General features: G+C 41.3%; 1 protein-coding gene across 4 annotated transcripts in view; it reads left to right on the top strand.

Moving 5' to 3' along the window:
* NSD3 (nuclear receptor binding SET domain protein 3) overlaps positions 1 to 17,408 on the top strand; it is a 502,906-nt gene that overhangs the window by 366,058 nt on the left and 119,440 nt on the right. For all 4 annotated transcript variants that reach the window (XM_029603933.1, XM_029603930.1, XM_029603931.1 and 1 more), the window contains one exon: positions 5,178 to 5,351. In XM_029603933.1, the coding sequence (XP_029459793.1) occupies positions 5,178 to 5,351 (174 nt within the window). The remainder of the gene's footprint in view (positions 1 to 5,177; positions 5,352 to 17,408) is intronic.

Genomic DNA, 17,408 nt, shown 5'->3' with positions numbered 1-17,408 from the left:
TTAATTGTGTGTTGAGTGAAAAAGAACTTTCTCCAATTAGTTTTAAATGTGCTACATGCTAACTTCATTGAGTTACCCCTAGTCCTTCTATTATCCGAAAAAGTAAAAAAAACTTCGCATTTACCCGTTCTAGACCTCTCATGATTTTAAACACCTCTATTATATCCCCCCTCAGCCATCTCTTCTCCAAGCTGAACAGTCATAACCTCTTTAGCCTTTCCTCATAGGGGAGCTGTTCCATACCCTTTTTCATTTTGGTAACCCTTATCTTTACCTTTTCCAGTGCAACTATATCTTTTCTGAGATGCGGCGACCAGAATTGTACACAGTACTCAAGGTGCGGTCTCATCATGGAGCGATACAGAGGCATTATGACATTTTCTGTTTTATTCACCATTCCCTTCCTAATAATTCCTAACATTCTGTTTGCGTTTTTTGACTGCCACAGCAACTGAGCTAAGGATTTCAATGTATTATCCACTATGTTGCCTAGATCTTTTTCCTGGGTAGTAGCTCCTAATATGGAACCTAACATCAATTAACTACAGCATGGGTTATTTTTCCCTATATTCAACACCTTGCACTTGTCCACATTAAATTTCATTTGCCATTTGGATGCCCAATCTTCAAGTCTTGCAAAGTCCTCCTGCAATTTATCACAATCTGCATGTGATTTAACTACTCTGAATAATTTTGTATCATCTGTAAATTTGATTCCCTCACTCATATTCCTTTCCAGATCATTTATAAATATATTGAAAAGCACCGGTCCAAGTACAGATCCCTGAGGCACTCCACTGTTTACCCTTTTCCATTGAGAAAATTGACCATTTAATCCTACTCTCTGTTTCCTGTCTTGTAACCAGTTTGTAATCCACGAAAGGACATCACCTCCTATCCCATGACTTTTTAGTTTTCTTAGAAGCCTCTCATGAGGGACTTTGTCAAACGCCTTCTGAAAATCCAAATACACTACATTTACCGGTTTACCTTTATCCACATGTTTATTAACCCCTTCAAAAAAATGAGCAGATTTGTGAGGCAAGACTTCACTTGGGTAAAACCATGCTGACTGTGTTCCATAAACTGTGTCTATTTGTATGCTCTGTGATTTTGATATTTAGAACACTTTCCACTATTTTTCCTGGCACTGAAGTCAGGCTCACTGGTCTATGGTTTCCCAGATTGCCCCTGGAGCCCTTTTTAAATATTGTGGTTACAATGGCCACCCTCCAGTCTTCAAGTACAATGGATGATTTTAACGATAGGTTACAAATTTTAGCTAATGGATCTGAAATTTCATTTTTTAGTTCCTTGAGAGCCCTAGAGTGCATACCATCTGGTCCAGGTGATTTGCTACTCTTTAGTTTATCAATCTGGCCTACTACATCTTCCAGGTTCATATTGATTTAGTTCGGTTCATCTGACTCATCACCCTTGGAAACAATCTCCGGAACTGGTATCTCCCCAACATCCTCATTAGTAAACACAGAAGCAAAGAATTAATTTAGTCTTTCTGCAATGGCCTTATCTTTCCTAAGAGCTCCTTTCACCCCTTAGTCATCTAACGGTCCAACCGACTCCCTCGCAGGTTTCTTGCTTTGGATATATTTTTTAAAGTTGCTATTATAAGTGTTTGCGGCCAACTTCATTTCAAATTCTCTCTTAGCCTGCCTTATTAATGTTTTACACTTAACTTGACAATACTTATGTTTTTTCCTGTTTTCTTTAGATGGAGCCTTCTTCCAGTTTTTGAAGGATGTTTTTTTGGCTAAAATAGCCTGTTTTACCTCACCTTTTAATCATGCCGGTAATCATTTTGCCTTCCATCTTTCTTAATGCATGGAATACATCTGAACCATGCTTCTAAGATTGTATTTTTAAACAGTGTCTATGCCTGTTATACACTTTTAACCTTTGCAGCTGCACTTTTCATTTTTTTCTATTTTCCTCATTTTATCAAAGTTTCCCTTTTGAAAATTTAGGGCATCATTTTCTAACCCTATCGCACGCGAAAAAGGACTTTTCACGTGTGATAGCTGAATCGGGGTAGCGTCTGCACCGGAAGAGGAAGAGTCGAGGTGGACGCGACGGAAACATCGCTGGCTGCAAAAAGGTAAGACCCCTTATCGCTGCCAGTAGCGCCCAATAGCACCACCTTTTACGATGGAGCTATTGGGTGCGAAAGCCAGCAGCGATAACACCGCGGTGGTGAGATCACTGCCAGCTTTTGCAGGCCTGCCCCCCGCTTCGCCCCCCATTACCACGTGATTCATAGAGCTCTGCGCCATAGGAAAATCCAGGGCTTAGTAAGAACTGTAGATTTACATATTGTCCCCTTTCCAGTCATATATTTGTTTTGGTTTTTTTTAATTGTTTTATGTTGATTCTGTAATCCGCTTATTTAACACAATTATAGGTGGAATAGAAGTGTATTAAATAAATATAACTAAAATATTCACCCCCCCATCTCCTCCACAATATAACTCCTCGTGCTGTTACCCCCACCCTTGCAACATTTTCCCCTTTTAGATCACTGCTCCCAGAAGCATTCACCTCATTTTGCTCTGCTTCTTCAAGCATTCACACCCCTCACCTCTCTCAACATTCACCTCATGCACTACCCTCCACTGAACTACATCAACTACATTCACCCCTGCTCTTCTCACCCCCTTTCCCTTGCCATAAATCATTTTGGCTCGACTGGAGCTCTGGGTGACTCGTTCCTCCCCTCTTCTGTCAGCTCAGTCCCAGACAGCAGACCAGAGAAGAGCCTTCTACTCTAGGCAGCATGTGGAGAGGGGGGCGGGGGGGGGAGGCTGGAATGGGTTGCTGTCTGGCTTTTCTTTGCTGTCTTGTCAGCATACCTGGGAACTTTTGATTTCCAGTCATCCTGAGGTTACTGTGGACTAGTTTGGGGAGGGGCCAGATGGGCAAGTGAAACTGGATGTGTAAAAAAAACCTGCTCTCAAACACACACTAACACACTCGCATGTTCACGCTCATTTTCACACACACATACTTATTCTCACTCTCCCTCCTTATTCTCTCACATGATCACTTTCACCTTTATGCTTCTCTTCTCACACACACACACACTCACATGCTCACTCATTTCTCTCCCTCTTCCACATACACATGCACACATGTTATCTCACACTTTCACTTCTCTTCCTCCTATACACACTCTCACAAATATGCTCACTCGTTCTCTTCCCCTTTCTGCAGAACCCACCAGGAACAGGAGGCTCCTCCTTTGACCCCTGAAGCTGCTGCTTTTATTACCCATTTCTTCTTCTGGAGGTCCGATACTCCTCCTTTGGCCGCATGGGCCCGATGCCTCCCCTCTTCCTCCAAGCCCATGCAACTTCTATACTTCTCCTTTAGCCAAGCAGGCCTGACCCTGCATTTTCTTCCTTCTAGCCCATGCCACTCAATGTCCTCCTCCTTCAGCCACACAGGCCCGACCTTGCATTCTCTTCCCTCCCAGGCTGCATGGCTTGTTGTCCCTCCTTCCGCCACGTGGGCCTGATGCTGCTGCTTCTTCCTGAGCCTCCATGGACCTGCTTCTGCCACAGTACTGAGAGTTTTCTGGTGTTGGCCTAGAGACTTGGCAATTCCTTTGAAATTCCGGAGACTACAGGCCAAATCTGGAGAGTTCCCAGGTATGCTTGTCAGCTCAAGCCTCACCCTTCCCTCTCCTCATGTCCTTCACTGCTGCTGAAGGCAGACAGAGGGGAGGTGTAGAAAGGGCTAAGCAGAGGAAATCCTGACTGCTGTGATCCCTGCTCCAGCCCTTCCTTTATGTCTCTATAGCAACCAGCAGCACTGTGTGGTCAGGAGGGAAGGGCTGGAGCAGGGAGCAGAATGGCATTTTTTCTGCTCTGTTCTATTGTGTGTTCTTCCTGCTCCAATCTTTTCCCTTCTGTCCTCTGTAGTGTTACTCAGTTGCTATGTGGCCAGGAGGGCAAGAGCCACATTTGCATATGAAAGAGCCACATATGGCTACCTACCCCTGTTGTAGGTTATCACTAATGCAGATTTTGGCTCCAGTAGTTTGACTACTGCAGCCTGAGAGAATTTCTGTTGTGTTGGTGTACATGTCTGCTTTTGTTTTTTTCAGTTTTCTTTCTGTAGTGAATCATCAGGCAAGGTTCACATGTTTCAGGAGTTCATGCTGACCTCATGCTAGTAACTGAAGATGGAGAGTACAAAATCACATTATTACTATTCCAAGGTTTATGTAACTCTTTGTTGGTCAGATGTAAGCAGTTATTAAAGTACTCTTATAAGATGTAAGAGCGTTGAATGGGCAGTATGTGTGCTAAAGAAACATTTTCCTGAGATTGTAGGAGGATAGGATAATGCTGTATAAGTGTTTAAGAAAACTTTACAAGAATGTTTGCAATGACATTTTTAACATAAGTGAAACTGAGTATGAACCGGTAAAATCATGAGGTAGAATCTGTAATTAAAGTATAAATATATTTCAAAATCAGTGGAAACTTTTACAATTTTTTTACATATTATCTCAGCTGATTTTGAAAGTAGATGCTTCCAAAGCCTAATCATTGAAAATAGATAGCGATGTTTCCAAAAATAAACTGGACATGTCCTTAGTGGCTTAATAGGAATGAGTACAGGGAGTTTGGTTTGTACCACAAAATAGCTTCCATTGTCTAAGGAAGGGCTCCCTAAATCTATCATGGGGACCTCACTGCCAGTTGGGTTTTCAAGATATTCACAAAGAATATGTATCAGATATATTTGCATACACTTGAGACTTGGTATATGCAAATTTGTGTCATACATATTCATTTTGGATATCCTGAAAATCTGACTAGCCTTGTGGGGGTCCTCAGTACAGGTTTAGGGCATCATGGTTAAGGTTGTCTGATGATTTACTGTTTTTAGTATTTCAGAAATGGTTACTCAGTCTTCTTTCCAACATATTAGCCTGGGCATGTAACAGGCAGTAAGGGGGTAACAATCCTGCAAAGTTAGGGTTCCATCAGAATGGTATTTAGAGTTTCACCATCCTACTGTCAGGAGGGGCATGCTGTCTTGAAAATTAAATGAACAATGTAGGTACTTTTACTGCAGTCACGTTTCTTTAATCACTGTTTGTTCCTTTGTCTGTTGGTAATTCATGGTTCATTGGTTCTTCCCTGAAACAGGTCGCATGATGAGGTGCCTGAGGTGTCCTATTGCTTATCATTCGGGAGATGGCTGCATCGCTGCAGGAAGCGTGTTTGTTTCGCCACACATTATCGTTTGTAGTAACCATTCCAAAAGGAGCGGTCACACTTCCTCTGCTGTAAATGTAGGCTTTTGTTTCGTGTGCGCAAGAGGTGAGCATTCCTTTCTTCTCATATGTGTATATATTTATGTATGTTTTACAGTGTCATTGGTAGATTTCCCTGATAGGAAATCAATTTGAGAATAAAGAGGAGGGGAATTCTAAAATACTAGTGTCTGCATTCCTCAGATTGCACATGACTAGCTTTACGACTTACCACTAGGTTCCTTATGAAATTACATCGCTGTACTTAGATCTGCATTTTCTCATGCAAGACATTTCTTTTTCATGCAAGACACTTTTGTGAATTTAAGCATGGCAGTGTAGAATGCTTGGTTTCTTGTGGTTGAGCTGTGATGTTATTTTAGGGGCTATGCCCCTTTTCAGCATATGCTTTTTGGGTACTAGTATCCAAAATCAATTGTGCTCATACAATATTGATTACAGATAGGTGCTCATTTATTGCCATCATTTGTTTTGTGTATTTTAATTTTACGTATGTTACATGTGTTACTAGCTGCGAATGTAGAATGTGTGTGGGTTATACATTTTTATAATAAAACAAATAATTGCTCCTATATAGTATTTTAGTCAAAGCACTGTACCATTTACTTCCTAAGACCAACTCAATTTTCTGTATAAGTCTTTCATTTGTTATAGTGCTGAAATTTAACCGTAACCCAGTTAAAATCCCCTACTTTTATGAGAAAAGTACCTAGGGTTTGTAATATGCAGGATCTCAGATTAATACCTCATTCAACAGACTAATGCCCTTCCAGAACCCACTACTCTCTTAGAAGTAAGCCTTAGAATGGTCACTGAGAGTAGTCATTTTTTCATAGAGTTGGCTGAGTCTTATTTCTTATTCTTTCATTGTGAGATGCTGTTGCATTTAATAAATAAGCACCTAATTATTCCCCATGTGTGTGTGTACGTTTGGTATTGGTTCTGTGATTTCAGAAACCAGCACCAGGTAATTATAAGACCGTTCTGTGTTTTTCTTTCTCAACTTGCCTAGTGGTATTGGAACTAAAGGCACATGACAGTGTGCAGCATTCTGTGCCCTCAGCTAGGGAACTTAGTAGATGTTGGTTAGTGGTGAGAGCTACTTGAAATTGAGTATGTTATGGTCAGGGTGTTCACAGTCTTCCCAGCAAGTGTGATCTCTCTAAGTAGCATAGCTGTTTGAAAATGGAAAAGCATTCAATTAGATCTGAGAGATGAATAAACTTGTCATGAGTCATGGCATATTGTATTCATCAAGGAGGGGGCTTTTTGTGATCCTGGCAAATATACTTCCATCTTAGGTTCACTTAACAAGTAGTTTGTGATTGGTTAAAACAAAAACAAAATTGCAGTGCATGACCCACTGGATCATTTCTGCTGGCCGTCATTTCCTTTTCATGGCAAGGGACAAAACCCACATCTGTGAGATTAGTTGTACTTTTGTAAGACAAAACTATCTAACATCCATAATGCCTGCCTTCACTGTTGCCCTATTGATGTAAGAATATTAATTTCTATTTTTCAGCCATGTTATTTCTTCTGAATTTTGTAAATATGTAACACACATACAACATGGTCAAAAGTTCTTATAGTGAATTTAGATTGTACTCCTTTTCATTTTGGCCCAGTAGTAAAATGCACAGGGATTTCTGTCAGTTTGCCTCTGTCTGTGCATTGATTATGCCTGTATGTTCATTTACTTATTTATTTACAATAATTTATAGCCCGCCATATTCCGAATTGTGTTCATGGAAGATAAAAAATATAATACAAATAAACAATGAAAAACAGCAATATAAAATGACATAAACATTCATCAAGTATAAACTTCAGTGAAAAAATGTGTCTTTAAGACTTTCCTAAAACACTTGTAATCTTCAATCTGATGCAAACCAGCCAGGAGGACATTGCAAAGCATAGTTGCAATTTCAGAAAAAACATGTCTCCTGGTAGTTGCTAATCTAACGGATTTTGACCCCGATATAGATAATATCTGTTGGTCATCTGAGCGCAAAGCTCGTTGTGGTTTGTGCAATGTCACTAATTGTTTTAAACACAGCGAGCATTTACCATAAATCACTTGCAGAACCAATAACAAAATTTTAAATTTCAAACAGTAGTTAATGGGAAGCCAATACAAATTTCTTAAAACAGGGGTAATGTGGAATTGTAAATATATTAATTATTTACTTGTTCAGAAAATTGTGCTGGGAAATAAAATCTCTATAGGAGATTAACTTAGCTGTCCCTCTGAAGTAAACGGCTGTACTGATATAACATCACCTTCAAACTTGAAGTAGAAGATCTAATTGAAAAAAAAATTCAGGTTGTGTTTTCTAAAGAAGTCTTAAATCAAATTTGTCTGTGTTTTTTCAGTCTGCTATAGATTGGGTTGAAAGAACACAGAAATCATAGGGGAGCATAAGACTTTTTTGCCATTATATAGTAACAAATTCTGTAATAATGATATGATTGTCATTCTTCTGTGAAAAGGAGTTAATAATGTGCAGCTGTTGATTTCCCCATCGATCCAAGCAAACATTTTTAAAAAATACACAGGCGATTATCAGTCCTTTGGTGTTGGTACAGAAAGCATCCAGAGGAGAGACCTATTTTCTTCAAACAAGGATGGGTGTTAAGGGCTTTCGATAACTGCGTGAGATACAAGGCCACTAAATCTCCTGGGACCTTCCAAAATACCAATAACTCCCTTGATTTTTGCTTTTTAAGTAAATACAAGTCCAAGCCATTAATTCAATTTTATTGCTTGTTAAATACCTCCAAAAATGTACATGCACAGTCCATGAACTGCATGTTTTCACGATGAGCAGTGTGTGGCATATATGCATCCCTGTAAGAGAACTGTCTACATTGACGTTTCTGTGAAACGGAAAGTCATGGTGATGATATCAGCCATTGCCAAAGCTGCCTCACCATTGGCTGAGACTTGTGATATATTTGCTGTGCACTGAAGGATTTTGATGCATCATGATATGATTCTTTTTGACAAATGTGTGCTGGATATTTTCTTTTCTGTTGATAAGTAGGCTGATTTAGCTATTACATGCAAATGATATCATCCAGTGTTACCGAACAGACTTCTCTCCAAGCTTGTAGAGCTTTGAGCTCTATTGTGCATGTGCGGGAGGTCCGCCCAGGCATTGCCTCCTAAATGTCCTCAATCATTTTTTGTCTGAGCGCATCATGGATGTGACCTCTGTCTCTCCTAAATTATTTTTCTCTAGAAATCCTAAAAACTCCTTTATTAATGTATTTTTACTTCAGTTTCTTCTTCTAAAGTTGCCTTGCAGCTTCTGCACTCCCACAACATCATTTTTCGGTGCTACCCTAAAAAAAAAAAGAAACAACTTAATGACAAAATGTGGCCTTCTCGTCTACCACATCCAGGCAGAAGAAGAAACGACCACAGTGAGGTGATTTAAGAGCTGTATCTAGAAAAATGTCCCCCGCCAATGGCCAATAATTGTTATTGATGCCTCGGGCTGCATCATGACTAGTAGAACTACTATGCCTATGGATGGATGTCCTGGGCTCTTAAAATCGAGGAACTGCGTAAATCTCAACAGAGTCAAAGTTGGTCCTCGTCCAGCACAGCAGCCTAGTCTGCCTCGCTGAGAAAGGATCTGAGCATAAACTTGTCAAAAGTTCCACTCTCCACTCAGGTCAAAGCCGTGAGGTCAAGTTCAGCCAGCTGCCATGCATTGAAGACAAAGCAGCATCAGTCACTGGACCCATTGCAGTCTGCGTTGAAGAAACATAAGCATTCTAAGCGTGATGTATCGGCACTGTCAACGTGGCCATCATCGACACAGTCTGCGCCAGCAGCATTGACAGTGCATGATGCATCGACTAGCCCAATGCAACTTACACCGATGCCAGTTGTGCATGCCATATTGATGTGCCAGGAGCAGGACACATCAGGTGCGCATAAAACTCCAATGCCCTGCATGCATGATGCGCCAAGCACACTGGATGTGTGATTCACAGATGCATTTGATTCATGGTGCAATGATGCACTTGACACACGATACTCCAAAGCCTTGCAAGCATGCGGCCTCCAAAAATGATGCACAGTGAAAAAACTCAGCACAGTTCCGATAGATTGGCAATATTTTCAGTTCCATGTCGGACTCCAAGATTCGCATCTCCAAATACCCGTCAAAACAGGCCAAAGCATCCAAGGTGCCTGAACATTCTACCACATCGAAGCAATCGATGCTTCCACCTCAGACTTTGATTTTTCAAACCACTTTGCCAACACAACTCTTTACAGCCCATCCTAGATTGACGGGAGAAAGGGTTAGTTGCCTCAGCTGCTGCCAATAAACAGGGCACTTACCCCACCAAGACTGATGGTAGAGGGGTTTTGCCTGGAGACTATGGACTCAGTGACCTCTATAGTACCACCCTTCTAACAGGCCACCTGTCCTTATGTAGAAGACTATCCTGGTTTCTGAAGAGAATGTTTTGCACCTACACCAAGCCAGAGGACACATCAGTCGGTGACCAAATTGCAGACTTGGTGCAGAATTTCTTTACCTCTCTGACCAAAGAGCCAGAAGAAACTTTCCAGCCTCTCATTTCCATTCCCGCTACAGTAATACCACAAACTGAAGTCCCAATATTTCCTATAGAGGTACATTCATTATCACAACCCTTGCTCAGGGGTTCTTCATCATCTGTTGCAGTGGATTCAAGCAGATCAGAGATGTTAAACCAGGTGGCTCCTCCTCCAGTTTGCCCTCTTCATCCTTGGAGTCCTGGGTAAGTGACCCTATATATTTAGGCTCAGATGATGGCTCTACCAGCATAACCTCCAATCCTCTTCCGGATCCTCCAGGCCCATAATCTCACCACCAGAGGATCTGACCTATTTTGAGTTTCTGGGAAAACTGGGCATCCTTGTCCTCAAAGACCCCCAATCTGAGCTCCTTGTACTTCTGCAAGTACTGGATACTCCAGCTGAACCAGCAGCCCTTCAGCTAACAAGATTCTTAATGTTGTACAAATGAGAATGTGGGGAAACTCCTATCTCAGGCACTCAAACTGCCAGGAAGTTAGACTGCAAATTCAAAGTCCAATAGTCAGCTGACGTTGGTGTCATCCAGCTGTCTTATCAGTCCGTAGTAGTTGAATCCGCTATGAAGAAAGTAAAGAAGACACATTTACTCAGATTTTCCTCCTTTGGCAAAAAGATATTTCAAAGTGCAATGCTTTCTGCTTGCAGTACCATCCATCAATTCTATATGGTGCAGTATGTCCATGACTGCGTTCAAAAGTTTGAAACCTTTCTTACCTGTCATGGAGCAAGGCAATTACTATCCATAACTGCTCCTAAATGCAGAAGAGGGCATCAATCATCTTCTCTAATCAATATATGAATCCTTTGATTCCATTTCAAATACTTTGTCTGCCTCCATTGGGACTATACATATGGTGAGGCTTTGAGTGAATAGCATCCGTGAGGACGTCCATAAAAATCTAATGGCCCTGCCATGCTTAGGTGGCAACCTTTTCGGTGAAAAACTTTGTAAGACAATTGCCCAGATTAAGGACCAGAATGTAGCAGTGCAGTTTCTTTCAACAGCTTCCAAACTGCCCTTCACTGCATGGCATCACTTCTATCCACACAAGCAACCATACTTTCACAGGAGGCCTTACCAATCTTTTCAACAATACCATCTGCTGCTCCTTCCAGCCCAGCATCAGCAGCCACTTCCCGCGAGGTCTCGTCAAAGAGAGCACCAGCAACATAAACCTACACAGTAAGCCCAACTCAAACCAGGTCCTAATATTTGATCCCTCCAAACAATCTGTTTCTGACTATCCTAGTAGGGGGAAGAATCCAATATTTCATGGAGGAGTGGCATCAGATCACTAAGGACCCCTGGGTCCTTCAAATTGTGCAGTCTGGATACCAGTTGTGTTTCTTTGGGCCTCCATCTCTCCCGCATTGTTTGGTACTGCATCCAAATCAGACTCATTTGCCACGGCTTTGATTGGAGGTCAAAGCGTTTCTCCAGCAATGAGCAATATAACTAATTCCACTGCCTCAGCAAGCCCTGGGGTTCTATTCCCGATACTTCATTATCCCTATGAAAACGGGAGGACTACAGCATGTTCTCGACTTGACACCTGAACAAACATATACTCCAAGAGAAAGTCAAAGTTAACTCTCAGCACATCCTTCCTTATATTCAGAAAGACAAATGTATGTGTGCATTGAATCTGAAGGATACATACACTCATATACCCATCCACTGTTCGCATTGGCATTACCTTCACTTCCAGGTGGATTCTTCCAACTACTAGTTCAAAATACTCCTTTTTGGCCTCTCATCACCCCCAAGGATCTTCATGAAATGCCTCGCAGTAGAGGCAGCTCGTCTTCATCACCAGGAAATGAAAGTCTTCCCATACCTGGACGATTGGCTTATCACAGCAAAATCAACGGACGAAGTACTATGTTCTCTGAGTTCAGTCATCTCTCTGCTACATCACTTAGTTTTTCTGATCAACTTTGAAAAATCAACCATGGAGCCCACTTGGTCTCAAACTCATCAGGGCTTGAATAACTTCTTACAGAAACAAACATTCCTGCCTCCTGACTAAGTGAATACCATGACATCGCTCATCCACTGCCTGAACCACGACTCTTGGTGGTTCTTGGACATATTCAGATAATAATATTTAATATGCCACTTATACAATTTTATCTATCCATACCAATCAGTTACTATTCAATAACGCTAAGCACACCCTTTGACCTATATACTTGCAATACTCTTAATATTGTAAATACTATTCTGATCCCCTAATCTGTCAATTAATTCCTGACTCACAAGTAATCTACATTTCTTGTTTTATATTCCCAAATTGTAAATATTTGTATTGTTACTTTTGATCCTCCGGCCAAATGCGCCTCTTATGGATTATTTGATATTAATTATTTTATAGTTTTAATTTTATCAGCTATGTACCATTCTATAATTGTTTGGATTGTAAAGCTTGTTGCTAATTTAATGTTCATTGTAAACCGAGGTGTAAACCCTTAAATAAATAAATAAATATGGCAGTGGCCATCCATGTGGTTCCACTGACCTGTCTTCACATTCGCTACTTCCATTGGAGTCTACATTTCCAAATGGATCAACTAACACACCCTTTAACATCTGTAGTGCAGATCACTGTGATTATGAAACAAGAGTTGCAATGGTGGTTACACCCACAGGTCCTCAAAGAAGGAGCCCCTCTTTGATCGTTCCCCTACAACGTAGTACTTGTGACAGATGCCTCCACCAAAGAGTGGGGAGCGCATAACAAAACTCTTCGAACACAAGGCCTCTGGACTCTTCAAGATAGATGCTATCAGATCAACCTTCTGTTGTTGAGAGCAGTCAGATATGATGGGCCAATCTTTATGCAACTCCTTCATGGAGAGAGCATCTTAATTCAAACCAAGAACCAGGTCACAATGTTTTATGTCAAGAAGCAAGGTGGAACGGGATTATGGCCTCTTTGTTAAGAGGCTTTAACAATGTGATATTGGGCAATGATAAATCAAGCTGTTTTTCAGGCCACTTACCTGCTGGGCATCTTCAACTCACTGACAGATTGACTAAGCAGTGTTTCAAACCCACAAATGGTCTCTGCAGCAGTTAGTGGCCGACAAACTCTTCAGCTTATGGGGTCTGCCATTGGTGGACCTGTTCACCTTGCAGCAGAACACAAAACTAAATCAATTTTACTCAGTTTTAACAAGCAATCACAGGTTAGTTAAAAATGCTTTCCTCCTCTCATGGGGTCAAACCCTCATGTATGCTTTTCCACCATTACCGCTTATCGCCAAAACAGTACAGAAAGTTCTTTAAGACCATGCTGATCTGATTCTCCAACGTGACCCAGACAAATCTGGTATGCATACCTTGTGCAACTTTCCAGCAATCTTCCCAAATATCTGCATCAACTGATCCTGCACTGTTGATGCCGAAGGACGGGACATCGTATCATCCCAACCTTTCAAGCTTCATCCTCACAGGTTTTGGATGTTGAATGCTGAGTAATTGAGGATCTGCGCTTACCTACTGAAATTGTGGACATATTTGTCGCCTTTCGGAAACCTTACACTATAATGAATTATGCCTTCAGATGGCACAGGTATTCCAAGTGGTGTCAACTGCTTTGGACCAGTTTTTCTGCAAGTCATAAGAACATGCCATACTGGGTCAGACCAAGGGTCCATCAAGCCCAGCATCCTGTTTCCAACAGTGGCCAATCCAGGCCATAAGAACCTGGCAAGTACCCAAAAACTAAGTCTATTCCATGTTACCATTGCTAGTAATAGCAGTGGCTATTTTCTAAGTCAACTCAATTAATAGCAGGTAATGGACTTCTCCTCCAAGAACTTATCCAGTCCTTTCTTAAACACAGCTATACTAACTGCACTAACCACATCCTCTGGCAACAAATTCCAGAGTTTAATTGTGCATTGAGTGAAAAAGAACTTTCTCTGATTAGTTTTAAATGTGCCACATGCTAACATCATGGAGTGCCCCCTAGTCTTTCTATTATCCAAAAGAGTAAATAACTGATTCACATTTACCCGTTCTAGATCTCTCATGATTTTAAACACCTCTATTATATCCCCCCTCAGCCATCTCTTCTCCAAGCTGAAAAGTCCTAACCTCTTTATTCTTTCCTCATAAGGGAGCTGTTCCATTCCCTTTATCATTTTGGTCGCCCTTCTCTGTACCTTCTCCATCGTAACTATATCTTTTTTGAGATGCGGCAACCAGAATTGTACACAGTATTCAAGGTGTGGTCTCACCATGGAGCCGATACAGAGGCATTATGACATTTTCCATTTTATTCACCATTCCCTTTCTAATAATTCCCAACATTCTGTTTGCTTTTTTGACTGCTGCAGCACACTGAATCAATGATTTCAATGATTTTCCAGTCTCACAAGGTCTTTCTGCAATTTTTTCACAATCTGCTTGTGATTTAACTACTCTGAACAATTTTGTATCATCTGCAAATTTGATTACATCACTCGTCGTATTTCTTTTCAGATCATTTATAAATATATTGAAAAGTAAGGGTCCCAATACAGATCCCTGAGGCACTCCACTGCCCACACCCACTGAGAAAATTGTCTATTTATCCTACTCTCTGTTTCCTGTCTTTTAGCCAGTTTGTAATCCATGAAAGGACATCGCCACCTATCCCATGACGTTTTACTTTTCCTAGAAGCCTCTTATGAGGAACTTTGTTAAATGCCCTCTGAAAATCCAAATACACTACATCTTCTGGTTCACCTTTATCTACATGTTTATTAACTCCTTCAAAAAAGTGAAGCAGATTTGTGAGGTAAGACTTGCCTTGGGTAAAGCTATGCTGACTTTGTTCCATTAAACCATGTCGTTCTACATGTTCTGTGATTTTGATATTTAGAACACTTTCCACTACTTTTCCTGGCACTGAAGTCAGGCTAACTGGTCTATAGTTTCCCAGATCACCCCTGGAGCCCTTTTTAAATATTGGGATTACATTAGCCACCCTCCAGTCTTCAGGTACAAGGGATGATTTGAATGATAGGTTACAAATTTTTACTAATAGGTCTGAGATTTCATTTTTGAGTTCCTTCAGAACCCTGGGGTATATACCATCCGGTCCAGGTGATTTACTACTCTTCAGTTTGTCAATCAGGCCTACCACATCTTCTAGGTTCACCGTGATTTGGTTCAGTCCATCTGAATCATTACCCATGAAAACCTTCTTCGGTACGGGTACCTCCCCAACATCCTCTTCAGTAAACTCCGAAGCGAAGAAATCATCTAATCTTTCTGTGATGGCCTTATCTTCTCTAAGTGACCCTTTAACCCCTCAATCATCTAACAGTCCAGCTGACTTCCTCACAGGCTTTCTGCTTCAGATATATTTTTAAAAGTTTTTACTGTGAGATTTTGCCTCTAAGGCCAACTTCTTTTCAAATTCTCTCTTAGCCTGTCTTATCAATGTCTTGCATTTAACTTGCCAACGCTTATGCATTATCCTATTTTCTTCTGTTGGATCCTTTTTTTTATAATGAAGATCTTTTGGCTAAAATAGCTTCTTTCACTTCCCCTTTTAACCATGCCGGTAATCGTTTTGCCTTCTTTCCACCTTTCTTAATGTGTGGAATACATCTGGACTGTGCTTCTAGGATGGTATTTTTTAACAATGACCACGCCTCTTGCACACTTTTTACCTTTGTAGCTACTCCTTTCAGTTTTTTTCTAACAATTTACTCATTTTATGTTTAAGTATGTTTATTAATTTTCACTGGAAACAACCACATTTGCATAGTACAGGTCAAACACTGCAACCAGAAAATACTATACAGAAAGAAACTAAACTGCATATGCTTAACAACGTCCAACACCCATCCCCATTGCCCTCCCCCCTTCTTGGGTCATGCCCAGTTCGAAACACAGAAGATGTGGAGAAGCCTCTCCACAGAAGATGTGGAGAGGCTGAGAAGATGTGGAGAGGCTTCTCAGTCCCCCACCCCCCGCAGGACCCATGAAAACAAAAACATACATAGACCAACAAAATAAGGAAGCTAAGAAACAAGGCCGGTGGACATATTGTTCAGTATTTATTTATTTATTTTTATTTTTAATTTTTATAGACCGAAGTTCTTGTAGGAGCTACAAATCACTCCGGTTTACATATAACTTTTAAATGCCCAAAAGGAGTAGGGGCTTTACATAGAACAATAGAACAAATAACAATAGAAAAGTAACAATAACAATGGAACAAATAGAACAAATAACTAATTAAACATAGTAATATAATAATAAAATATTATATAGAAAATAAATATAAATATATAAATATAGTGTAAATACAGTATAAATACAAAAGATGAAAGCGCTCAAAATAAAGGTGCAGTTGAAAAGTATTAAGTTGAAAAGTATTAAAATAAAGGTGCAGTTGAAAGTATTAAGCTATGTGCCCTATGAGGCAGCGATTGGAGATAGGCATCCCAGGTGGAAAGAAATGGTTGAGATTTGCGCACCTATCAATATGTTCCACCACCTTCTAATCAGGCATAACTGGTGAACCTGGTTCTTCCAAAGTGTCAAAGTAGGCAGGTCAGGGCCCACCCATGTCAGGAGGATGGATATTTTAGCTAAAAGTAGGATTTTCCGAATCCACAGTCTGATAGGTCTCTGTCCCAGCGCAATCCCTCGTAACTGGTCAAAAAGAAGGGTATACGCCTGGGCCGGCAATTGTACTTTGGTCACTTGAAAGACGTAGGCCCGCACCGCCCACCAAAAGGAATGAAGTTAGGGCAGCCCCAGAATTTATGACCCATGGTGCCTGGCGCAAGTGCCCACTTCTCACAGAGAGGAGAGTTTGTAAGACCTATACGGTGCACTCGGGGCTGGGAGTAGTAATACCGCAAGAGGAATTTATACTGCGTTTCGCGCAAGTCCTGACTGTACACCAGGGTTGGGACGCGCTTAAAGCTAAGGGTGTATTGTGCTGGAGTCATATCTAGGGGGAACTCGCCTTGCCAGCGTAGGAGAATCCCCTCATAATTTAAGGGGGGGTTTCAACTGCATCAGTAGCTGGTAGTAGTAAGATATAGAATGGGAAGCTGGGTCGTCCATGTCTAGAACATCGGACAGAGTCCCGCTGAGCACTAGTCCAATCGGGGGTTCGGAGCGTGTGGGCGTAGCTGCGCAGCTGAAAATAGGCAAAGACCTGCGACGCGGGAAGGCCAAATTCTGCGCATAGGTCAGTAAAGGGCTTGAACTCTCCATCCTCCACAAAGAGTTGCCCCACCCATTTAAGCCTGCAAGCGGCCCACTACGGGAAAGGGCCCCCGGCCAGCCCAGGTACAAAGAGGGGTTGCCACAGATGGGGAGAAACTGGGAGGCCATACTGTCAAGCGTGAGGGCCTTACATAAATAGCGCCATGCCTGAAATAAGGGAAGGTATAGTGAGCCCCTCTATACCACAAAGACTGCAAAGCCGCAACAACAGCATGGCTGGCAATCACAAGTAAATTAGCAGATGATATAAACCCCAC

The sequence above is a fragment of the Rhinatrema bivittatum genome, chromosome 5 (genome assembly GCF_901001135.1).
Source record: "Rhinatrema bivittatum chromosome 5, aRhiBiv1.1, whole genome shotgun sequence".
Classification (NCBI taxonomy): domain Eukaryota; kingdom Metazoa; phylum Chordata; class Amphibia; order Gymnophiona; family Rhinatrematidae; genus Rhinatrema; species Rhinatrema bivittatum.
This window is presented reverse-complemented; position numbering and strand designations above follow the sequence as displayed.